At 40.4% G+C, this 26,450-nt stretch overlaps 1 protein-coding gene across 3 annotated transcripts in view; it reads right to left on the reverse strand.

The window, feature by feature from the left end:
- The window catches only part of b3glcta (beta 3-glucosyltransferase a), a 118,830-nt gene that overhangs the window by 53,604 nt on the left and 38,776 nt on the right, over positions 1 to 26,450 (reverse strand). For all 3 annotated transcript variants that reach the window (XR_006011423.1, XR_006011422.1, XM_041993866.1), the window contains exons 4-10: positions 12,153 to 12,262; positions 8,012 to 8,088; positions 7,314 to 7,425; positions 5,856 to 5,992; positions 5,665 to 5,728; positions 4,891 to 5,022; positions 1,496 to 1,565 (exon numbers count right to left, since the gene is read on the reverse strand). Coding sequence is in view for 1 of the 3 variants with exons in the window: in XM_041993866.1 (XP_041849800.1) it covers positions 1,496 to 1,565; positions 4,891 to 5,022; positions 5,665 to 5,728; positions 5,856 to 5,992; positions 7,314 to 7,425; positions 8,012 to 8,088; positions 12,153 to 12,262 (702 nt within the window). In the remaining 2 variants the exon portion in view is untranslated. The remainder of the gene's footprint in view (positions 1 to 1,495; positions 1,566 to 4,890; positions 5,023 to 5,664; positions 5,729 to 5,855; positions 5,993 to 7,313; positions 7,426 to 8,011; positions 8,089 to 12,152; positions 12,263 to 26,450) is intronic.

The following is a 26,450-nucleotide window of genomic DNA, read 5'->3' on the forward strand; positions in this document are numbered from 1 at the left end:
ACACACACACACACACACACACACACACACACACACACACACACACACACACACACACACAGCTCTCTGGGTTTATTAGATAAAGTACAGTACTATACAACACGATCTGCATGTCACTGCGATTCATCTAAGCAGTGTTATGCCAGTTTTAGTCTACACTAAAGATACATGATTTTGGACTTCTGGCAATAAAATGTCAACATATCCCAACTCATTTTGGCTCATTGCCTCCGCTGATATATGGACATATCCCCCCTACTTAATTGCACAGAACATTAAGTCCTCAGAAATAATATATTACACCGAATTTATCTACTCCTTGTGATGGCCCACTGGCATATGCAAACCAAATACATCATTTTAAAATCTACATTTTTACTGGGCCAAGTAAGAAAAATACTTCACATTCCCAAGAAAAAAAAGAAAAGAAGCATCATATTTCTTTACATGTACCCCCCCCCCCAAAAAAAAACAAAACAAAAAACAAACAGTAAATGTCATCCCACTTGTGCAGCAAAAATTCCTGAAAACAGCCTCACGCTTATCTGCCTGTCAGAGTTAATTGTGGGCAAAGGTCTTGGCTCCATGTTGTTATGAATATCAGCAGAAATAAAGTTTGCAAATTGTTGTGGACATAAAACCTAAACACGCTCAGCTCAATCAAAGCAATGATAATATAAAGTTTTGTGTGCTGTATATAATATACACAGAGAACAACAGAACCCAACAGTACATGTATCAACACACACTTGTGTGTCTTTTTTTTTTTAATAATAACTTGAGAGGTTTGGACACCTCTTCCTCCCACTTTCATTATAAACTGCAAACCTTATATAGATTAATGTGTTTTTTTTATGTTCACATAATCATGTTCTACAGATAAATTTCTAACAGTGGGTGAAGACATTTTCATGTTCCTTACTTTATTGAGCTATGCGTTAACCTCTGATACATTCATTTATTCATTTTCATCTAATCCAATCCACTTCCTCCCTTCTAAATTTGAATGTGATAATAACAGCTTGGCAGAGAAGTTGGTAATTAAGGTAATTAGTGAAATGACTTTTGAACAACATCTTTCAAATGTAGCACACAACTTGTCTGATCCCCCTGTAATTAATTTGCCTTTTGATCTATTGACTTAACTTATGTATTTTCATCAGGTTAAAAGAGAAGCAGACGTACAGTGAAAAGCTTAATGCTGGGCAGAGTGTGCCAGTAAGTGGCATGACGATGCATTTCCAGTATTAAGTGAAGCACTGAATTAACTACTTCACAGTATTTTTCTCCACCCGGCACAGTATTAAATCCTTTCAAGTTATTATTGAATAACTTGGTGGAATAATTCGGCTAAAGATTTTGTTATACTGAATAAAAACACTCACATGGTCATACATGTTAAAGATAAAACAAATCCATTACCCAAAAACAGCAGGACTGAAATGTGCAACATTTAAAGAGGAAGCGACTTTGCAAGAGTGGGAGTGTGACTCACCTCTTTCACTGTGAAACTTCCCACATGTTTTCACAGCAACAAAAATATCTTCCACATTTACAGGCTCTCCCTTGATGAAAAATGAGACATAAATCAAAGAATAAACAAATTACACCGTTATTCAAATGCAAGAAACAGTGATTCTATAATCACTCTATACAGGCAAAATTTAGGTCTCAGGCAATGTTAAATGTCCAAGTCATCAGTGAGAGCTGTGCAAATCTTAGTATAAAGGGCCTGAGGTTATTTAGCTTCAGCTTGCCTTTAGTTCTATTTTTAAAATTATAGAGAGTAGCTGATGACCATGGGGCACATTTCACAGATTTAGGCCTTTGCTCTGCATACGTAGCATCTGTGACCTTAAAATACAAGACAAGTGTTCTCTTTACTACAAATTCAAAAAGTGTTCAAATCAACCTTGTGGTTGCAGAGATAAACTAATGTCATGATGGGTATGTGATTTTCAAAGCCTAAAGATATGCACAGGGCTTAAGGGGTTAAAGCATTAACTCTGTGAGCTAACATAATATTGTTAAAACACTAGATGTGAGATGAAAATTGCTTCTATAACAAAATTACCAATTCTAAACAAACCTTCAAGTCTACAGTGGATACCTAACAAGGTGTGAGCTGAAGGGTTTGGCATAGCCTTCACACTCTGCAGTCTAAAACATCATTTAAAATCTGTGAACAGACCTCAGGTGGAATGCATGGCAGTGCAGCTCAAGAAATTCACAAAACTAGAAGCCTTCTGCAGAAACAATGCATAAAACCTCCCCTAAAAAATACTGCTTCAAAAGACATTTACAAGATGTGAGCAAAGTACTCATACTTTTTCTTTGGACTGTTGAACACTCATCCAATTCACTACTTCAAAACATGAAAATATAAAAAGTAAATCTTTTTTTCAAACATATGCAATATCTGGTGGAAAAAGTTTTGCATGTCATTGTACAAACCAAAACTAAGAACTCTGCAATATTTTTGTCCTATACTCACATTTAGGAGAACAGCTTATTTGCCAATTGTATTCCACATTACAAATACCAGCTGCTGAGCGCACCATCTGACACCCGGTATTAATCAACAGGATGTTCAGCCCTGCAAATGTCTCCTGTGTCATGACAGGGGCTGAACAATCAATGTGATATACAAATATTCAATCATTTCATGCATAAATTGCCACAAACTTGAGACATGTGTTCATCACAATCCCAGCGGGGCCAAATTTGGCACCTTCACATTGTGTTAATTGGTGTCAGAATTTTACCCACATTTTGACAACATCAGGGTGAACTGACATTAATCCAAAGGACTGTCAAACTAACAGCATTTAAAGGGGTAGTGCACCCCAAAATTTGTTTTATGAGCTGTAAACATCACAGTAATACTTAATTGTGATGAAAACCACATACACTGTTGATAAAATTAGTATTTTTTAAAATTTATTCTAAAAACTTGATTTTGTGGGTAAAAAATGGCTCATAACACTCTCTACAGTGTAAAACCAGGTTATGGTTTTTGTGACAGAGATATTATCTATGTCACGAGAAAATTTGAAAAACCTCACAGTCCCTCCCTCCAGATGCAGATAGACATGTCCTCGCCTTGCAGGTATGGAAAACCACGCCCACCAACGCACATTAAGGGATGCGAGCTTATATGGTGTTAATTTGCTAGTTTCAGGCTTCTATTCTTTCAGAGTTTCTGATTAAATATTCCTGCAATGGGATGGATTTGTGCTTTTGAGGGGTGTAAAAGTAACACCGGACTTTATTCTTTACCTGCTGAAACTCATCTGGTGACAGACAGCAGCTCAAATTTTAGCTGCCACAACCTGCCGCGAGTCTCCACAGTTTTCCAGAACTGCTGGAGCTGCTAATAGGCCAGCGTAACAGCACTAACGGCTCAGACTGATACGGTTCAGGACCACCATGTTCTTGTGTAGCTGAGGAGATTCAGGAGGGGAAAAGTCTTCCACCTCAAAGACCACTTTGTGGAGTAGCTGCTTTGTGAATCTCGCGTTGGATCTTGCCAGTGAGCTGAGCTGCTGTCTGTCACTCAGTTTGACCTGTTATATCCTGAACTATCTAGACAAGCAGAGAGGAACAACACAACTAGATCATCTCAGTTATTGTCTGAAAAAAGAGAGACATAGACGCTTTAATTGTTATCCTGGAATCTATCTTTTGAGGCTCTTAATCTTTTTGTTGACATTGCAGAAGTGTTGTAATGGCTGCACTGAGAAATATACCATGCAATTATGAATACAGACTATAGTCTCCTGTTTTGGCTGAATTGAGATTTCTCCTTGAATACCTATTGAATCTGAGACCTCCTATGCCGGCCGGCTAAGTTGCTCTTTGTTCAAATAATTGTAGTATTATAAGGACAGTGATTCCATTGAGAGGATCGTAATGACAAAACGCACTAGACTCAAAACCACAAATACACATGAAGTTTGTGATTTATATGAAAACTGAAAAGTTTAAAATCATGATGGATTGGGATCTGCATTACCTGATATGAATCAGATATGCCCAAAAATTTTGATAAGAAAAGAGACTCAAAAATTATCTGGAATATTCCCCATCAAAAGAAGAAGAAAAGTTATTTTTACTGATTGCACTAACATGTTTTTCTTTAATCTAACACACTCATCTGCCCCAGGAACAGTGCTACATAAGAAAAACCTTTACAAATATATATAAATCTTCTTTCTTTCTTTCTTTAAAATGAAACTTACAATAGCTTGCATTGCCAGTAAAAAAAAACAAACAAAACAACAAAAAAAAAAACAAAAACAAAAAACAGAAACACAAACATCTTTTGACACTGAAAATTAACACAATATGTCTGTGATGGTTCCAGTTTAAATAAACATAACAGAATATGAATATGAAAACAAAGGAGACAAGGAAATGGAGGGCTAGTAAGGCTTGTCTCTTGCTATGGAAATTCTGCATTTACATTTAAATTTAAATTTCCCCAAGTCCTGATGTGATGCAAGGATAAATTTACAGAAGAAGATGAGCTGCTTCTGTACACACAACTCTAAGTAGTATTATCTGACATCAAAATGCATAAACTTGAACATATTTTGACTAAAGAAATTAAGACAAAACTAGCTTATGCAGCTCTGGAAACAATACTAGTGGATGTTGCTTGTGACTAAATTCACTTTGACATAACAAAACCAAAACTTCTGTCTTTTTTGGTTAGAGCACAATGTTCTGCATGAAGGAAAAATGACATTTCATAATCCATAATCCGCCTACCAGATTCTCACATTTAACCATTCACTGTTTTATGTAGTTATTTAGTTTTTTTTCCTCATTTCTTTTCCTGGGATTTGAGAACAATATAACTAATCCAGACATGGAGCAGATACTCACACATAGTGGAAGCTCTTTGCTTAAAGTAGTTGCACAGCTCTGGGCATGAGGAGAATCTTCAAACTCAGTGCACAATTCAGGAACAGCTGTGAGATGTGGTCCTTTCCCATTGTCCCAGATGTATAAAGCAACCTGTGATAATATAAATTGATTTTTTGTGAAGCCTATTTGCTAAAGCAAGGGTGCAATCTTTCAGATATTAACAAAATTTTACAGGGCATATTTAATTGTTAAAGTATATTAAAACCTCATGTGAATCAGTCTACGATATAACTGGATTGACACCAATGAATAATGGAAAATAAAGTCAGATATAAATCATATGAACGAGTAAAAATAAACCTTAATATTGTATTTTAACAATGAATTCTTTGTTCTTCTTTCTTTTAATACATGAAGGCATGCCTTTTCCTTTAAATTTCTAGATATAAACCCCTGCCATCACCAACTGAACCATCTTCCCCCACCAAGCCTAAGTCTGATGTTGTGTTTACTTAAACAAAGAAAGAAAGAAAATCCCTCGATGCCTCTCTGACTGAATTTCAGTGATAAAAAATAAGCCACACCATGACAATTCTCCAAGGTAGTGAGATTTTACTTCAAGGTTAGATGGATTTCATGCTTTATTATTTCTGTGTGAATAGATTATATACAGTAGTACCAGGCTGACATATACTTCAGAATGAGAAACAAGACTGTCAAAAAACAGTAATGAGTAAATAAATAAGCATTTTCAAAACTGCAGGTAACTGTGTGACTTGCATATTATCTTACCTCATGTTTCAGGTCAATAGTGAAGTCAGATTTAAGTGGCTCATCTTTCACTTTATTAGCAAGCCTAAAATAACAGATCACAGAGTGAATTAAAATAACTACAGCTATAAATCTAACCTTATCTCTTTCATTCTCCATGATTTAAAATACATAGCTTGTTTAGCAAACACTGATTTACAGCTCATACTCACCGGATGACTAGAGAGATGCTTAAAGCCCAAGCAGCAGCAAAGTCTGGATACTTAAAGATGGAGGGATTCTCTGCAAAGGCGTAGTGATGGATGATGGTTGACTCCTCATCACAGAGAGGCTTACCAAGAAACCATTCCTGATCATTTTTTTTCAAGAAAGAAAATGTAATATGTTAAAAGGAGAAAAACAAAATGTCACAAAAAGAAACATTTGGGCTTCTGGCCTAATTTGGAGTCTTGACGCTGAAGTTGTCAGAAAATCTTTGAAATTATTTCTGGTGAGTAAGTTTGAACCTTGCTGGGAAAATAATGAGATACTTTTTAGATAAAGTTCAAAGACACCAGATACTGAAGCTACAATATTTGAGCTTAATATCTGACACATCTGTATACTCATGTATAAATATATGTATAATATATAGTGAAAAATGGATAAGAAGATCTCTTTTTTGGATGAGGCTGTTATGGAGAGGAGTTTAATATTAACATGGTTTCTTCACAATGTTCACAGTTGTGCACTAAAATGTATGTATGTATTCACTGAAAAAAATAACAGAAATAATAATAATAATAAAGGAAGAGGAATAAGAAGTAGAAGATTAATCTAAGCAAAAAACATTTCTAAACAACATATAAAAAATTCTTAAAACAGACAAATTAATAAATAAATATTCAAAAAGGGATCCAATATTTACTTATTACATTGATAATGGCTAAATAGTTTTTTGGTTAAAATGCAAAGGAGTTAAATTTGATAAAAAGAAGATTATCCTATATGGGAAAACATGGTGTTGACAGAATCATGGTTTGCATACTTGGCATTAAAAGGACAGAGCAGATCAAACCTTATGATTGCATAAAAATGCAATCATAATGTGATTTTTGCTTGTTTTGCCTTGACAAATGCAAAGTGAATTAGAATATATAAAAACCTAACAAAATAAAAACAAGAAACACAATTAACTCCATAAAAACATGTGCCATCTATTTGAATTATCTTGGGAAATTTGCAGAAGAAAAACTATTGAAGGAGAAACATATTGTACCAAGCCTGATTAAGGAAAAAAAAAAAAAAAAAAAAAAAAAAAATATATATATATATATATATATATATATATATATAATTTTTTTCTGCAGCATCCATTTTAAATTGGCCAACTCTATCGACCCACACAGAAGGAAAATAATTTCCTGATTGGAGCAACAGGGTTTAAATTAAGTTCAGAGCTGAGACTGGGATGATTGACAGGCAATGCTGCGAGCTGGTGGAGCTCAGTGAAGCTTGACAGCTGTGAAGGATCAGGAGCCAACCTGATTCAGTTGCTCTTAATTGAAGCCATGATAAAGTAAAAGCTGGAGCCTGAAACGAAAAGCTTTGACTCTGATGAATTTGGCCAAGAGAGAGACAAAAATTAATAGAATAAGTTGAAGACTAATAAAAAAAAGAAGCATGCTTACTTTATTCGAATCAAATCTTGCCAAAACTTGGACAAGAGTAGTCATCTTCACTTTTGTTTCTTCCTCAAGAAATACTAACCAGGATGAGTTTTTCCCAAAGGAGTGGGAAAAGCTGCAGACAGAAAAATAAAGCATCATAAAAAATAAAGCAAAGTGATAAAACAAGGAAAATAGAACATTGTCTTGCACTGATATAATTTACAAAAGCTTGAGGAACAATCTAACTCAGCATACCAGCCCAACCAGATCAAATAAAATAACATTTTTGAAAGTTGATCAAGACAAATCACAATCTTTAATCCCAGTGAGCAATAAGACAAAAAGGCTGTGAAGACTGGCTCTAAGATGATATGCTGTAATGCTAGTGATCTAAGGTCTAAATCTTTCCCATGGATGACTATTACACAAATCCCCAATAATCAATGAACACACATTAGGCTCTGAAGAAGCATCCAGATAGCATCATGCTGTTTGCACCACTGATTAACTGCACTGATAGGCTTATTGTAAAACTTACAAACACATTAAGAAGGCATTTTTTCATAATGTGAAGCAATCAGACTCCAATTACTATGTTGGTAATGACTTTTCAGCAAATGTGGTAAACATACTCTCCCCAAAATAAGACTAAATGAGACTCAAAATCTAACATTTTGTTCACATTTACATAAAAACCTTCACAGTTCAGGAATACTTACTAAGGCAGCAGAGGAAGGATGCTCCAATCCCCTTCATTATCTGACAAACTGTGAAGCAGCAAAACCACTGGTGGTTTCTGAAAGATATGCCACACAAACCAGAGAATATTTACAGTAAATGTACATTAGCTACTCAAAGGTAAAGTTGATTACGGCAACCTTTCTGCGGCAAAAAAGAACCCCAGGGTAACCCTGATGTTTACAGAAACCGTTTAGTAACTAGAGGGTCAACAGTTTAATCAATGCTCATGAAGTAGATCTTGGTCATGCTGGTCCCAGTCTCTTACTTAAAGAAACAAATTTTTACTTTACTTTTTAAGTGAGCAGACTTTTCATATTGATAAACAGTGCATTAGGTTCAGTTTCACAGTCCAGAATAATCATAGTGTCTATGATGTTTTTTTTCTCCTGCGGCGCCCAGCTGTTGTTTTCTATTCACATCTCTGAATGCAGTGCATGTTCAGAGTAAACCACTTCTTTGGAAAAGTGGATGTCCATAAATGGTAAAGGGAGGAGGAATCCTTGTCCAGCCTGGTCAAGGTCACAGACTACACCAAGGAAAGAAGAAATAGGGTTGATTTCTCCAGTAGAAAGAAAACAGGAAACACTGTGTTCTGCACAGAATAACAGAAGTGACACAATTCAAGAATAAAGATTTTTATAGCTGTTTTATGCACTAGTACTGTAATTTGGTACTAAAAGATGTGCAATGTTACTTATACATATATATTTCTTTTATTCTAACACACATATATGAATGAGCAAACAGCATGGATAGGAACAGGATTATGTAAGAATAAATATCTGTAGAATAATTAATACATGTGTCATCATTTCAATCAATTATTAAAAAACTTGTGTAGATGTAGAGTTAAGCAGAGATTAGCCTGTTCCAGTCTGTGTTTGCAGTAGGGAGTGAGGGGGCATAATGGATGTGTGTGGCGACTCAGGTGTGTGGAGTCTCTGCTTATGCTGCTGCCTTTCTGTTTGAGGCGGTCAGCATACACAGCATGAAGGCCTGGGATTCTAACTCTCACAATCCTCAATCACCAGGCCCAACCGTTTATGTCTTCTGCTGAGCAGCTGGCATACCACACTGTGACACCCTGACAGAAAATTCTCTATTGTGCTTCTGTAGAAGTCCACCAGCTTCACCAGGAGCAGGAGCTAAACGTGCATCATTGTAGTTTTGTAAATATCAACACCAAGCTTGTAATAACGTTTGTTTACCTTCTACCTTCAATCCAAACTGATAAAATCATCCTGGTTTAAGGATGATTTTATGTTTTGTATTTTTGTCTTTGAGATTATCAGTGTGTCAGAATAATAGATCCAATTAATAAATTCTTGCCATTCCTTGCTGCTACTGTCTGCTACTTAATTTCACTAAGAAAGAAATATCACAAAAACAAGCACAGGACATTTCATGACTCAAAGAAAAGACACACAGTCACCTAAAATAAGAAGAATATGTTTCATGATTCTGTTGTAAGGAGAAGACAGAAAAGGTATGTGTGGTTGTCTGAGAGTTTGTGTTTCACACTGCGAGGAAAACAAAGCAGCAGAGCGTATGACCATGTGGTTCATTACAACATGGTCTACTCGTCACGCAGGAAACCAGGGAGAACAGTCTCCTCTGAGCTGTTCTGTCTCACTACTGTCTATCTGATTTTGGGGATAACTCTGACATTCATTAATCCCAATACGTTTAAGCATATTTGCTTTAATCTAATGAATTCTAAGTTAAATCTTAAAGAGTCCCATGATGATGTTTAACATGTTTTATTGAACTGCTCTCTACTTAACATCACGCTGCCCCAAGATTGTGCAACGCATTAGAATCAAAATCAGCTAATTTTACCTTCATCATGCAAATACATCATCCCTGAATGTAAGAGGTTGCAGAACAGCTTAGGCTTATTATCTAATATTCCTTAGTTTGTAGGAAATTGGACTTAGTCACTGTGAATTCCTGAATGAAGAGCTGAAGATCTTTACTGAAAGCCAATTTGGGTTATAAGAGGAGCATTACTAGAAGCACTAATAACAGTTGTTACTAGTGAGCAATGCTGAAGGAACTGTATCCCCCACCCAAGACCTTCATATTGCTCACATCTGGTGCAACATTATTAACAGCATATGCTCACTAATGCATGTAAGCTGCCTGGTGTGCTCACTTTATCAGCCAGTAGTCAGCAAAGAATATTTAAGGAAAGATTATGCAGAATATTTTGAAGATTACTAAGAAAAAGACAAAGACACATACAAAAGTACAAACGTCTCTCAGTGAGGACTTTAACTAAAAAGTTTGCAAAACTGCTTCTTAGCATGACTTTAATATCACCACTGTTACATAGGCAGACAAAAAAATGACTCATTGTAAGTTCAGTACAATGTCTGCTCTTAATGTTTTGTCCCAATAACACATTCAAGGCCAAATGAAAATAAAGACAATTATTCCTCTTGATAGAGTTGATATAGTCTGCAGTTGCTTCATCAAATTTACTGTAATAGAATGATTAGTGATCCTATCTGCATTAATTTAAGCAAATGGAAAATATTTTTGTATCACATTACATTTTATCTAGCTCTAAAGAGATTTAATTTTAAAAAGCTTCTTTAACCAAGACGTGTGCTTTTTGCCTTTGTAATGAGCTTAATAAAATTTCCTCCTCAATAGAAGCCTGCTATCAAAGACTGATGTGTTGACTAAACACTGAACATTAGAGCTTCAGAGAATCTACGTAGACAAGTCCTTCTCTTCGGCTCCTTTATCTGGCTTTATTAAGGAAAAAGAAGGCCTTCCTAAACCATGCAGGGCAAGGCTACCTAATTTGGTCCCACGAGGACCGAAGTCCTGCAGGTTTTCAATATATCCCTGCTCCATTCCACCGACCATCCTGTTTCTTTTAACAGTTATGTTTGTTTCTCGGGAATAGCAATAATGATGCTGGGTTAATTTGATTTATGTCTCATTAATAACTTAATAAAGTATTTCTGATTCTTCAATGAATATTTAGTACTGTATTGTTCTTCCAGATCATGGCTAAAGGAGGATAATTCTCTTATTTTTTATTTAAAAACATAAATAAATAAATAAACATTTTTCTATGTATATTTCGAAGATCTACATGAAAACTATAATATTTTTACATAACATTTTATAAACTTTTATTTTATATATTTTTTTTCATTTTGACAAGATTTTTATATTTATATTGAGTTTAACATGACCAGCTCAGACTTGACGTGTCATACTAGTCACTGCCATACTGACATGTCTCTATAGTGCTTTTTCCAGACACTTTTGCCTGATATATATTTAGGGATAAAGACCACTGTATTTCACCATTTTTGGTTGTCAATATCTTGCTTTGAGGAATATGAATAACAGTTTTCTCATTTGACCTAAAAAAGATATGTGAGATTACCCAGTTTCATTTTATATCTTGATTGAACTCAATAAGCCAAGCAAAAGAAGTTTCATAGCAAAACTACTTGCAGACATGACTCCTGAACTAGACAACCTCTCCTTTTGAATATGACAAGAAATTCTCTCCATAAAACTTATGAACAGAATCTGTGACAAAGGGCAGCCTTGGCAGAAACTAATACACCAAAAACAAGTCTGATTTACTGCTGGCAAGGCAATGCAAACTCTAAATGCAGACATGTAAGGACCAAATTGCCTGTATCAGCAGTACCAGTACCCCACACGCCAGCACTCCTCTGCTCCACATCCATTGGGAAGCAGTTGCATGAGTCTACAATGCACATGTAGACTTGTTTACAACTGTACAAAAGTGTTCCAGATATCTTAAAGCTGCAGTTTTGAACTGCTGCCTCAGCCAAGGAAGTGTGAAACATGGCCCGTTAAATTTTTATCACCGACAGAACGCCACAGACAGAGTTCATACTTTCACAAAATTTTAAGTAGCCATGTCACAAGGAGATTAGATTGTTGCATATTTAAACCATACTTTCATATTTAAGACGCAGCGTACAGGGCACTATGAATAATTCTTCATGCCAGCATGCATTATCATTATATTACCTATGATTATCCCAAAATATATATTCTTTTTTGTGTTTTAAAATTATCTTTGTGTGCCAGTGTGCTTGAGTAACTGGTGAATCTTACCTCTGTGAGACCCTGTGCCTGCTTTAGTATCTCTGCTCTCTGTCTTTCTGCTTGCTTCACATGGAAAGAGTTGCTCTGACTCTGGATGACAAACACTATCTCCCGCAGGTCTGCAGGAACAGAAAGGACAGAGATGTGAGAAAGCTCACATGCTGTGAAAAAGGATCATGGCAATCAATGACCTTCTAGAAGCAAGACAAGATAAGAGCCGTGGTCTGAATAACTGAGGTGACTTTGAATAATTTCCATTATTGTTTGTTGGTAATAACCACTGCATGAAGAGCTTAAATGACTTGGGAAAGAGTATGTAAATGTCAAGGCTAAGACTGTTTTAACTTAATTAAAGATTAGTAGTCAGAAGAGCATTTCTCTGAGGTCCCCAAAGGTTGACACAGCCCAGCTTACCTCCTCTGGCTCAATGACAGAGCTGCAATATTGGCTTTTACTCAGCATTTTTACTATAATATTAAAAACAAGAATAATAGGGAACCATTAGCTCAGTAATCTCTGTTTAAAAAGTCTAATATAGACTGGTTTAATGCTGACAACATATTTAGATTTCAGTGTTGACATTGACTCAGCTAGCTGCAGGTCTTCCGTATGTGAAATCCATTTACAGGGCTGTAACAGTGGCATAGCTCAGTGAAGAATGACATTGGCTGTACAAAGAAGTCCAAATATAAAGCCTGTGGCTCTCACAACCAGTGCAAAACAAAACCAAAGAACCAGGGGCAAAAGATGAAAAATAATCTGTCATTTTGTCTTTGGCTCTATACAATTACACCAGACAGCTCTTAAATCCTGCGAGCTGTCCTTTAGATCAAAATAAAAACTGCAAAACCGGGTCGTAATGACTTTCAGAACAAAAAGGCTTTTCAAGGCTTTAGAGCTGAAAGGTGGGAGCTATATGTTAAGAAGAACGACAGAGGTGGTGTCAACTGGTACCAGCAGCTCAGACACTGGCTATATTTGAACTGTCCACTTATTTGCTTTATAGTACACTAAAACCTTTTGTGCATTGCTGTTTGACATTCCAATTTAAGTTTTTCATTCATTAATTTGGACAATAAGCTCATCACACAATACACCAAAAGCAGCAAACAAAAGATGTATGCTACAATGGTTAACATGGACCATCCTGAAGTCAGGATGATCTTGCAAAGAAAATCTTCGACCACAAAGACTTTTATTCCTGGATATATTTTTACCATTGTATTGATCAATAGGATGCAATAAAAAAAAAAAAGATTTAAGTGTGTTGTTTGATAGTGGGATACAGTTTTGTGTCTGTGTTATGCAGTAAGATGTTAATTAGAAGATGTTAATTACATATCCTGCTGGTGTTTGTTTATGCAACACCTAGCTGTGATTAAATGTCATATAAATATGATGTACCGCTGCATGCAAGTAAGGTCCAAATTAGATAAGCAACCATCTCCCATACCCACTATTCAGTCTTCTACAGAATAAACACTACATGGTGAGTGAGTGGGGGATCGGTAAGAGGATGCAAAAAGCTTTTTGGAAGAATTCGTATTTGCTTTAGACATGTTAATTAGTTAATTAAGTATTTGGTAAATGTATTTGCACAAAATATTGTAATCAAAGGTATCTTATATCATACATTATAACTGCTATGAGAAAGGTTTCCCTGGGGCCTGCCAAATCTAAAAACAATTTTAATGATCCAAAACATATAAGAAGCAGTCAGTGTGGGCCAGTCTTGAGTCTACTCTTTAGAATTGGGCAAAAGCTAGGGGAGGGATAACTGCTGACAATAGCAAGATTAGATGGATTGCTTCTGCTTCTATTACTACTTGAACCTACTCCCACCCTGGGTGCAGATATTAATGTTGAGGTCAGGGAGAGACATTATATCACAGTACAGTATCTTTGTCAAATCCTTTTAATTAGGTGTTGGTGGGTGTGTATCTTTGCCTGGCTCATAACAAAGATCCCATTGATCTTTGAGCCCTGGCAAGTGGGGAAATGACTTGCTAAATCACAGCATGTCCATCTCCCAACACATAACAACTATAGAGAGCTGAGCTTAGAGAGAATACAACATCACCTCTAAATGTCCTCCTGCTGAGTGTGCTAAATGAATGGACTATTTATGTGTGTACGTGTGTGTGCATTTATTTTAACATAAGACTGTGCTTCTCAAAGGCCCCAGGTGTGGCACCAGCCTCTTGATACTGCACAGTACAGCAATACCAGCTGGAGGACACTAAAGGCAAAATCAGATAAGGAGTTTGCCAATTTCTCATTGTGGAGATAATGCATACCCCATGTCACAGCAAAGGAGAGTGAGAGGTAAAAAAAGAAACTAATTAAAACTGAATTCACTGGGCTCGACTCTCTCTAATGGCTTTCGATTAATCATCAAACAATGAAGCAAAAAGGGAAAAGGAAAAATCCTGTTATAGTAGCCTTCTTTCTCCACCTAAGTCCTTTTTCTTGTCCAAAATCCCCTTTGTGGACTATATTGATACTCATGGCACTCGAGGAGTGCATACATCTTCCTGTACTGATGAAATTATGTAACATAATGCATTTCATGCAAATGATACCACATGTAAAAGCTTACAACGCGTAAAGCTTGATTGGTAATGTGAATCTGGTAGTCAGGCTAGGAAGGCTAATGTGGTTCCTAGAATCGAGGTAAGTGGTTGGATGTTGTGAGTGGTGGCTAACTGATACTCGAGAGGAACAGCTTTTTTTTTTTTTGTTGCCATCTGACAAATGGATATTTAAAGTCCTGATCGTTCCAAAAATACTTGATGAGCAAAGCAGAGCTCCTGATGGTGTCGTGCCCTTACTGTTTGCATTCTGACAGGATTGTGCAAAGTTTAAATAAAGCTACTGGTGCACTTCTTTCAAAAGGATCTTAAAAACCACCAATTTTCTGGGATTATTTTCAACTCACCTATCAAAAAAGAACACTAAAATTCCAGTTAGAATATTTTATGATATATATTCAGGCAGCATGGTTCAGGGTCTAATGACAGAAAGTTTTATGAGTAATATCTCAACCACAATTTAAACTTGCTTTTGTGAAAGCTTTTATTTCCGCTAATCATGAAGTCAGTTAAAACACCTGCAATGCACACATGAAGCAGTATTATGTTTAGCAGAGTATGTTTGAACCTGCAAATTATGGGGAAAATCCATCTGAAGGTCTGACGTACAGCTTAAGCTTTGCTCTCTATACTAACAATTAATGTAAATGTACTGTTGGCATGGAGCATTTAGGTGTCCATGCATTTAAAGCTTTCTTTTCTTTTTCTGATACAGACTGTGGATCATGCATGTTTCAGGCTGCCATCCTTGTCATGACAGAATAAGTTACATAAAATTATACGTATTTGTAACAACCGAATTTTTCCACTGGAATACTGTTTGTTGTTTTTGTGTCACTGTGTATTGGTCATGTTTACCCGCTCAGAAACAGAAACAACCAATTACTCATGTGATCAGCGATGTGAGTTATGTGCTGCATCAGAACCACAACAACAATCACAACTCCACAATGTGAATTGGATAACACAGATAGAAACTTGTCATTATACAGACTACACTTTGGACACTGTGGCATTATTTCCTGACCAGTGCAGGTTACTGTGGCGATTGTTACTCTTCTTAAACAACATACAGGATTCATTTGTCAGCATATCTTTCTTGAATCCTACTATTGTCTTTTGGCTTTTGCAACAGACTTCTTTCAAAGAAGATGCTGAAAATGTACGAGTTCCTGTAACTGCTGAGAGCATGTATGCCAGAGGCATCTTATGAATCCTTCACAATAATTACGACCGTGGCTGCAGGTGGTACATAATTGCTCAGCAATTTTTCCAAGCAGCATCTTTTCTTGCAAATTCTGCCACACCACAAAAAATAATTGCAATTCATATAATATTTGGACTGATGCAACATGTTCAGAAATAATGACATTTCCATCAGCATTAGGTGTGTATGAAGTCATTAGTAAATGTCAGAAAAGCTAAATTATGTTGGTGAAAATTGTAAACCAGTGGATATATGCATGTTAGCACCGCTTAGAACTGTTGTAGTTGTTTGAGAACCTAAGCAATAAAACCACAAATTCCAAATCAGATGCTCTTTTTCAAGAGAACAGACAAAAACAACGCTCCAAATTGTGTTTCACTACCCACACAGGACAAAAACATATAATTAATTTATCTTTTATATTTAAGGAAAGATATGAAGCAGCACTCTGCATCAAACAAGCCACAAAGCACCTTTTCTGTGCAGCTAAATGAAATTATCCATGGATTCCTCCTTTTGCATAAAATAATCTGCTTTGAATAAAAGAGATTGAAGGCTTCTGAAGAGACGCAGCCAAAATCCTTCAGTCCCCACAGTGCAAATGATTTTATTTTGCCAGGTCGATTGAAATAGAAAGCATGAGTCTAGTGTTCATTTATCCCCACTTGTTTGGCATTCCTCAGGGGCCACTCCGCAGGAAAAAAAGAAAAAAAAGAAAAAAAAAAAACTGTATCAGCCTTGAATTTTATTGGATGAAATGAGAAATGGGAGAATTCGGCCTCCTACCTCTTCTCTTATCTAATGTTTTTCTCAATGCATGGGGCCACTTTAAAGGCTGTCACCATGTGGTCCATGGCTAACACAGCTTAAAGCTTTGAGTGTTTATTCACTAATTCAGCATACAGACTTATAAATGGGTAGAAGATCAAGCTGATTAAAGATCCAAGGGTGATCATGTAAAATATGTTTGTATTTATAGGTGGATGCATGTAGAGGAGGACTCTGGAGTGGCCTAGCCACTGGCTGCACACTGTTGTCATCTCACCAACACAAATCAATAATGACACTTCCTTGGAGCAGCTTGCAAATGTTGCCAAGTAGAAGAAGAGTTGAAAGCACACTGACCGCTAGGCACTCCTGCAGCTCTGTCACCTCCATCAGTGTCACAGAGCAGGTGTGTGTAGTCATTGGAACTGTCACAGAAACGTTTTTATTTCTCTATCCTCACATCTCAATAAGCACACGTGTCACACCAAGGCAACAAATGTGGAAGATGTTTAAATTATTTGAAATTCACTTCAAGATTCTGAAATAAAAATGAGGAGTCTATGGACAGAGAGCAATTTCCATCACAAAAGCCTGCAGAAGGCTACAGGAATAAATCTGTGGATAGGGCCACTAGGGTGTTGTGGGAACAATAAAAACTCATGACAGATACAGACATCGTCTCTGCAAGCATATAGGCAGAGATGATAGAGGATGTCAATAGCTCATTTCCATAGTCAGGAGCCCTATTCCCCATCCAGCAGCTGATTGTGGTGGTGTAAAACCTGCTTCAGTCCAGTGACTCACATGATTGGACTCCCATGGACAAAGATGGCCTCAAATTATGCTGCTCCTAAAAATTTTCCCCCAATCTCCACCTTCCCTATAACCCAAACAGTGCAAGTGAGAGGCAGAAAGCACCGGTGCAAACTGTGTGTCCCCTGTCTTTTACCATGACCATAACACAGAAGAGAAGTGTGATTTAACAGTCAGTCAACACACAAGCATTTGATATTCAGTTGAAAGCACAGATTCAATATGGCCAACTTATAAGGCTGATGAGAGTTTTGATTTAGATATAAAAGTGAATAACCTTCCCTACAGGCAATCATCTAGTGTGCTACAGGTCTATGGATCACACAGTAAGTAAAATGATTTTCTATCATCCTTCTTCTCCAGTTAATACATACTTTTAATTGCCTTGAACAAGATCAATAGAGAGCATGTTGTATTTAACTTTCAGCTTACTACAGAAAAGGTCAACACACCAAATATCTACCAGTAAAACACAGAGGAAAACTGCAGAGAGAAAAACAGACAGAAATGAGGTGAAATGAGGAAAAAGTTAGCAGATAAAGACAGATTGAGAAATGCATTACCACTGCAAAAGATAAAATGAAAGAGGAAGAAAAGAGAAGCTTCTGCATGAGAACAAGAGTATGCAAGAGAACAGTTTTCAGAGAGAAAACGGTGTAATAACAAATTATAGAATTAACACAGAGTACTAACACAGCAGATATGTTGCATAAAAAGTAAGAGAAAACAAGCAAGCCTTCAACCTGTAATAATCACATCCATCAGAGGTTGTGTAGAGTTCATGACTCCATGGACAGCTCTGTTGAAGACTAATGAGCACTGACCTCAACCCTTAAACCTCACTTTGTATCAATAATTCAGGAAGATCAGGCAATTAATTCTTAAGAGCCCAGGTCTTGCTTATAAAGCCCATTCATTAACCATAATACAACTGGATGACTCGAAACAGTATGAAACATTACTTTAAAAAAAATGTTTTTCTCTTTTCTCTAAAGGGTGGAATTTTAGGAAAGATGCACAATTTCAGGGCCCTTATCCAGATATATGCTGCCAGCAATTCCAACAGTTCCTATGAAGTTTGTGTGATGTTATGTGACTTTGGAAAATAAAGTCGCTGGCTGTGTTCAGCGTTATAAACGAAGAAAAACAAACACAGCAGAGATTTGTCACAGCTGAGCAGCCAGGCACTCCAAAGAAAAAGAATGAAGAAATGAGGGAAAATAAATACACGAGAAGCTTTCATGCAACATCCTGTGAACAATGTGCTTTCTTAAAGATAGGATGCATGCACCACAAGTCTAAAGAAGCTGGTTCAGGGTAAGTGCATAAATATGATACAACTGCATTCAGGACAGTATTGCTGCTCTTGAAATGTTTATTACTGTAGACCTGATAATCTAATTTAAATTCTGGCATACCTTCACTGCTGTAGTACAAAGTTAATATACATTTGAAGAGGTTATTGTGTTCCTTTCCCACTTTTGCATTTGGTACATTATATAAGTTTTGGTGAATGTACTATAGTCGCAGAGTTCCAAGTCTTAAAGTTAGAACCAAAGTCCAGTTATTCTGTCCTGCAGAAAACAAAGCCTCAGAAATGCCTTAGCTTGTCATCCTGACTTTTCGTCCTTAATGTATTGACATGATAATGAAACACATTAACACAATGTCTCTCTTGTGGTTTATCTGGCAATCCTTAAGGAATGTATGACTGCTGTACTGTTTGCCATTCTGGATCAAACACCTGACCCTTCATAGCAGATGGGTTTTTGACATTGTGGAAGCTTAAGGGCTGGGATATGCTTGCTGTGTATGCAAATGTTTTGCACCGTGAGTGTATATATTTGCTGCAGGAGAATGCAGCCAAATCTCCCAATACTGGAGGTCACCACTAGGGTCAGTACACAGCATTTGGAATCTGAATTAGGGATAGGCCAATCTGCCAGTCACACTGTCTTTCCAGGGCTTTTCCATAAACATGGCAGCAATGACACGTACGAGGAAGCGTTGCTAACAACAAGTATATCCCAGCCCTGCGTCTACAGCTGAGCCTTTTAGAAAGTTCTCTTTCATAACATTCGTTTCGTGTCTCACTATGGGAACGCTCTGGGCGTGACCTCATCAGAAGCTCCTATTCCACTACTCCAGCCAAGATTGGCTGGAGCACCGTCTGTCAGTGCCAGGAAGGGCGGAGACCCCTCCCCTATATAAGGAGCTGGCACTTGGCAAACGGGTCATTCAAAAACCTCTTCTCGCTACGAGCAGAAGTCCTAAAATCTCTCTCGACCCACTGTCTACCTCGGGACCTAGCTTAACAGACACGAGTGCAAACTCGGTCGCCGGGCGCTTTGTTCCAGGCTTGCACAGTCTTCGAAGAGATAACTCCTCTCACTAGCCTGTTGCAAAACAGCGGTGTGAGCGGCTAACTGCTAAGGGTAGCAATACACCTGCCGTTAGCTGTCCCGAGTAGCCATACTCACAGGTAGCAATACCACAACTAGCTGTTCTGGTAGTAATACCTTAAGTAGCGAGTGGCAACACTCAACCGGAGCCAACGACAGCCCTCTGAGCGACCGTTGGTGGATCCAGAGTAGTGATACTCTCGCTGTGCGAGCTACCTGCGGAGGAGCTGCGACGCTTCTCGCACCAAGCCCACCGGGTTAGCCGTGGTTGTCACCGACTGCGCCCTAGCTCCACAGCTAAATTGCCCTGCTAAGAGAATGGATACCGCCCAAGTACCCACTGAAGCAGGGGAGAAACCACAGGTGCGAACCTGCCCCTGCGGCAATAAAATTTCCAGCTGGGATACCCACCTGCAGTGTGTGATGTGTCTCGGTCTGAAACATGCCCAAGCTGCGCTTGAGTCTTCGGAGGTGTGCTCCCACTGTAGCCGGTTCTCCCTCAAGTTGCTTCGTCGCCGTCTGGCACGTCAAAGGAACATGTCTGGCAGCGACCCTATGATGGTTTCTGCGGCTGGTAGTCAAGAACCTGTGGACCAGATGGTCTCACTGGTCCCAGATGCAGAACCTGGAACAAGCTGGGGCGAAATCCTCGATGCTGTTGACCCGAACCCACTGGTTTCAGCCGACCACGACCTCACGGCCGGTTCGCTGGATTATCCTATGGCAGGAGAGGATGAAGTCTCCGATGCAAGTTCGGAACTTCTCATCTCTGATGAAGAGGAGGACGACTATCCACCATTGAGACTGCCTAGTCTGGCTGCAAAGCCCCAAGGCGTCGGCGAAGGAGCCTCTTCACCTGCCCTGGAATCGGACCTGCAGGACGTGTGCAAACGCGCCGCAGTAAAGCTCAACATCCAGTGGCCTGAAGTCCAAGCTGAGGCCAGCCGGTCCCGTTATGAAGGGAAGAAGCTGCCAAAATCAAAGAGAACGGGGAAGCAGCTTTTACCATTTTTCCCAGAGTTATTGGAGGAGTTTTCCATCTCCTGGCGGAGCAAACCCTACAGGGAGAAACACCCAGTGAGTGGGAGTTCTGTACTCATCTGTGAGGGAATTGAAAAGTGCGGCCTTCGCCAGATGCCCCCAGTCGAGTCTGCAGTAGCAGCGCACCTTCACCCAAAGACGTCTATGTCGGCGGGGGGGTCCACCCTACCCTCCAGCGCGAACCATTTTCAGTCCAACCTGACGGAGAAATCCTACAAAGCTGCTGCGCTGACGGTCCGCGCACTCAATGCCTCATCCCTGCTTATGGCGTATCAGGCGGAGCTGGAGGAGGAGATGACCTCCGCTCCCGACTCTGCACTGTGGGAGGAAGTGTGTGTTATTACCGATCACTGCCTTCACCTCCACAAGGTAGCGGTCCAGGCACTGGGCAGAGCTATGGGACTTATGATACTGCAGGAGAGGGCACGCTGGCTGAACCTCATCACACTCTCGACCAAGGAGAAGGAGGATCTTCTTGATACCCCCATAACCCCAGAGGGTTTGTTTGGTGCGGCTGTCTCCACCATGCAAAAGAGGGCTCGTCCGCCCCCAACCTTCAAGATCCCCAAGCTGACGAAAGCGCAGCCTGCTGCTCAGACACCTTCACGAGGCCCCGCCAACAAGGGCCAGTGGCAGAAGAGGTCTGAAGGTTCGCACCCCGATCAGCCGCCACCTACCTCCACTCAGACTGTTCGGAGGAGGAAACGTTTGGCCTGATAGTCAGTCGGGAGGGACAGCACGTGCTGGATCCGCTCTCCCCATCACCTCAGCTCCTGGGAAGAGGTGGCCAAGTTCGGCGCATGGACGACAGGATGTTCGAGCCTGCACAGCGCGCTTCGAAACGATGCAGAGACTGGTTTCATCAGGAGAGACCCTTTTGTGGTCCCCAGCCTTGTCTCACAAGCACATTTGTTCAAAAAGCATTAAAAGTTTGCAAACTGTCGCATCCAGGCGTTGTGCCGAGGGCGCAGTTGGATATGTTGCAAAACATAAAAACAATATCAACACAACGAGAACGGGTCTCGCATTTCCCGAGCGGAGTGAGACCTCTTCCAATTATAAACGTCTCTGCGGAGGATCACTGTCCTCGCGCATGCGTAGTACAGAGCGTTTTGTCCGGCAGCTCAGCGCCACAAGAGGGCGAGCTAACTCCACAAATCGCGGTCCGACCTGTCAGCCCCCTGTCACTGAGAGTGGAGCGGTGGAAAGGCTGTACAGACTCGGGCTGGATTCTGAGCACAATAAGCAGAGGATACAGGCTACAATTCGCCGTATCCCCCCCGGTTTTTCGAGGGGTGATCGAATCGTTTGCCGAGGGGCAAGAGGCTCACTTCCTTCAGGAGGAAATTTTCTCTCTGTTGGAGAAAGGAGCGGTACGTGTAATTTCCCATGTACACAGTCAGAGTGGGTTTTACTCAAGATATTTCCTCGTGCCAAAGAAAGGCGATCTCGGGATGCGGGCAATTTTGGACCTGCGGACCTTAAACAAGCATCTCAGGAAGTACAAATTCAGGATGCTGACGCACGCTGCTCTAGTACGTTTCCTTCGCCCGGGTGATTGGTTCACTTCAATCGATCTGAAGGACGCGTATTTTCACATCCCCATATATCCGCTGCACAGGAAGTACCTCAGGTTTGCATTTCAGGGGAGATGCTACGAATACCTTGTGCTCCCGTTTGGCCTCTCCTTGAGTCCGAGGGTGTTTGTAAAATGCACAGAGGCCGCGGTGGCACCTCTCAGGAGAGGGGGGGTCAGAGTAGCCATGTACATAGACGACTGGCTAATTGCAGCGTCCTCTTGCCAGGAGGCGGCAGATCACACGAAGCGGTTGTCGAACCATATGGTAGATCTGGGTTTCAGGATAAATATGGAGAAGAGTGTTCTTCTCCCATCTCAGACTATTTCCTTTATAGGCCTGTCTCTGAACTCAGTTCAGGCCAGAGTAAAGCTGACTGCAGAACGGGTGAAATCCCTGACAGACTGCTTAGCCCTGTTTTACAGGGGAAATCTAGTCTCACCCGGATTATGCCGGAGACTGTTAGGGCTGATGGTGTCAGCGCTGGTGGTGGTCCCGTTGGGCCGCCTGCACATGAGGGGGATCCAACGCTGGGTAGCCTCTCAGAGGCGGAGCCCATGGTCTGCAAGCAGACTACGAGTTTCTGCAGCCTGCTCGGCCGCATTGCGCCCCTGGAGAGGTGCAGGATTCCTGACTCAGGGTGTGCCAATGGGAACTGTACAGAGCAGGAAAGTGGTTACCACAGATGCCTCGCTCTCAGGCTGGGGGGGCATCTTGGAGGGCAGGACTGTGAACGGGACATGGAGCCCTCACATGCGCTTTGCCCATATAAATTACTTGGAACTGCTGGCAGTCCTCTTAACACTGGAACATTTTCTCCCTCTCTTAAGGGGGCATCATGTGTTAATCAGGACAGACAATACCACTGTGGTGGCTTATATCAACAGGCAGGGGGGGTTGAAGTCTCCCCACCTGCATTTGCTAGCCCACAAGCTGATAATTTGGGCCAGCAGGAATTTTCTTTTTTTTTTTTTTTTTTTTTCTGTCCCTGAGGGCCACTCATGTGCTGGGGGTTCTGAACCGGGGGGCAGACCTGCTTTCCAGGGGGAGCCCTCTGTATGCGGAGTGGAGGCTCCACCCAGACGTGGCCGAACAGGTCTGGCAGCGTTTTGGTCAACCGTTGGTGGACCTTTTCGCAAATCAAGAGAACACTCAGTGCCCTCTGTTCTTCTCCCTGCACGACCTGAGTGCTCCGCTGGGAGTGGATGCCCTTGCCCACCAGTGGCCTCATGTCCTTCTGTACGCGTTCCCTCCCATAGCACTCATTTCATCGACATTAGCCAGAGTGCGAGCAGGGGGTCTGTCGATGATTCTTATTGCACCCCACTGGCCGTCAAAACACTGGTTAGCAGAGATAACCCAGCTCTTGTGGGAGGAACCCTGGCCTCTACCAGTGCGTAGAGATCTGTTGTCTCAGGCTCGGGGGGAAATTTTTCACCCCCACCCAGAGAGGTTAGCTCTATGGGCCTGGCCCGTGAGTGGTTCAACCTAAAGTCTGTTGGACTTCCTCAGAGGGTCATTGAGACAATCCAGGGTGCAAGGGCGCCTTCTACAAGGTCTCTGTATGGATGCAAATGGTCCGTTTTTGAAAGATGGTGCTCTGATCGGCAGGAAGTGCCCTATCAGTGCTCCGCAGCTGTTATTTTAGCCTTCCTCCAGGATCTGGTTGATCAGGGGAAAGCTTTCTCTACTATCAAAGTGTATTTGGCGGCAATCTCAGCTTGCCACGTTGGGTTTGATGGAGACCCTGTGGGACAGCACCCGCTGGTGGGTCGGTTCATGAAGGGAGCTCGCCGCAGGCTCCCTGTCTCCAAGCTCTTGGCCCCATCGTGGGACCTCCCATTGGTGTTGGCTGCGCTCGTGGATCCTCCTTTTGAACCGCTGGATCAGGTGGATCTGAGGGTGGCGACCTTTAAGACAGTGCTGCTGTTGGCCCTTGCTTCGGCCAAGCGAATAGGGGAGATACATGCTCTCTCAGTACATCCATCTTGCACAAAGTTCTCTGTGGGTGGGGAAAGGGTGAGCTTGCTCCCTAACCCCGCTTTCTTGCCTAAAGTTTTGGGGCCATGTTCCCCAATTGATTTGGTGTCCTTCAATCCCCCGCCTTTCCTGTCCGAGGAGCAGCGGCGGTTGCATATGCTTTGCCCAGTCAGAGCTCTGCGTGTTTTTATGGATAGAACTAAAACTACCAGGAAAAGTGACCAACTTTTTGTGTCATGGGCAAAGGCCCATTTGGGAAAGCCAGTGTCAAAACAGCGGCTGTCTCACTGGATTGTGGACGTGGTCTCTTTGGCCTACAGCTCCAAGGGACTGCAGCCCCCAGAGGGTCTGCGTGCCCACTCTGCCAGGGGTCTCTCTACCTCCTGGGCTCTGTTTAGGGGAGTGTCCATTCAGGACATTTGTGCCGCAGCTAGCTGGGCCTCCCCCCACACATTTACTCGCTTTTACAAGCTTGACGTCACTGTGCCACCACTGGCCCATTCGGTGCTCAGTTTGGCTCCTGCTGCACAGGGTTGTGGGTGACGGGTTCTACAAATTTGGCAGTACGCCATCTGTTGCCTTCTGCTCATGCAATCCGGGAGTCAGTATTTTTCTCATAGTGAGACACGAAACGAATGCTATGAAAGAGAACTTTAGGTTACTTGCGTAACCCCGGTTCTCTGAGTAGCATGAGTGAGTGTCTTAACAGGCCACCCTCCTTGCTTTTTCGTAGCGAGGAAGAGGTGAGCGTTTTTGAATGACTCGTTTGCCAAGTGCCAGCTCCTTATATAGGGGAGGGGTCTCCGCCCTTCCTGGCACTGACAGACGTGCTCCAGCCAATCTTGGCTGGAGTAGTGGAATAGGAGCTTCTGATGAGGTCACGCCCAGAGCGTTCCCATAGTGAGACACTCACTCGTGCTACTCAGAGAACCGGGGTTACGCAAGTAACCTAAAGTTTTTTTTTATATATATACTTATATATAAATAAACATGAATGTAAACCCATTATAATAGACCCCAAAAATATAAAGCAGACCCTGATGTTTCCTGAGCACTTTTCTTTCTATCAAAGACATAAAAGTAAATATGTAAGTAATTAGTTTTTATACAATGAGGTAGCCTTTCACACTGTCAGGGCACCTTGCCAGTGTCGGTGCAGGTTCCCAAACCAAATTTGGAACTTTTGCTGTCAATGTTCACACAAGTGCTATATTAGAAGCTGTTCCAATAAAAAAAAACAACAAACAAAAAATAGAATACTAGACTAAATAATCAATTAGCCTAGGAAAGTGAAGAAATAATACCACATGGTGGTTCACTGAACAGCAAACCAGGTAATCGGCACAGAATTAAACCACTGCAGCAACCAACCAAAAAAGAAGCTAACTGTCCCCTTTTCGCTCCTGGCTTTTCAACAAATGAAGACAGTTGGTTGACTACATACAACCCATTTATAACAAAGTTCATACAGACTTAATTTAAGTTGATCTAAACCTAAATGTTTCTGTGTTGTCATGTTTCCTGTCGACTAATTTAAATTTTGGTGGGCTAGATTTTTGTGAAGTCGTACTGACATCCGAACGAAAAATTTTCTCGTTAATCTCCATATATAACATATGACAAACTACCTATAATGTAATTCCACTGACACATACAACAGGTTTACTTCTATTATGTAAACAAGACAGCATGTTTTTCTTTTTTTGCTTTTTATTACTTTCTAACAACCTTCTTGTTTGGACATATTTTACAAATATTGTTTCCTCATTAGAGAACAAAAGAATCTGATTAATAAAATGCCATTTTAAAAGTATTTTATTTACTCATTTCTCAGTGTCTTTTTTAAAGATGAAACCATGAAATTGGTAAGAAGCAGAAAAATGTAACTAAAACAGCACTGATTGAAATTAAATCAGTCTGTGAAAGAT

This window comes from Melanotaenia boesemani, chromosome 9 (assembly GCF_017639745.1).
Source record: "Melanotaenia boesemani isolate fMelBoe1 chromosome 9, fMelBoe1.pri, whole genome shotgun sequence".
NCBI classification, from domain to species: domain Eukaryota; kingdom Metazoa; phylum Chordata; class Actinopteri; order Atheriniformes; family Melanotaeniidae; genus Melanotaenia; species Melanotaenia boesemani.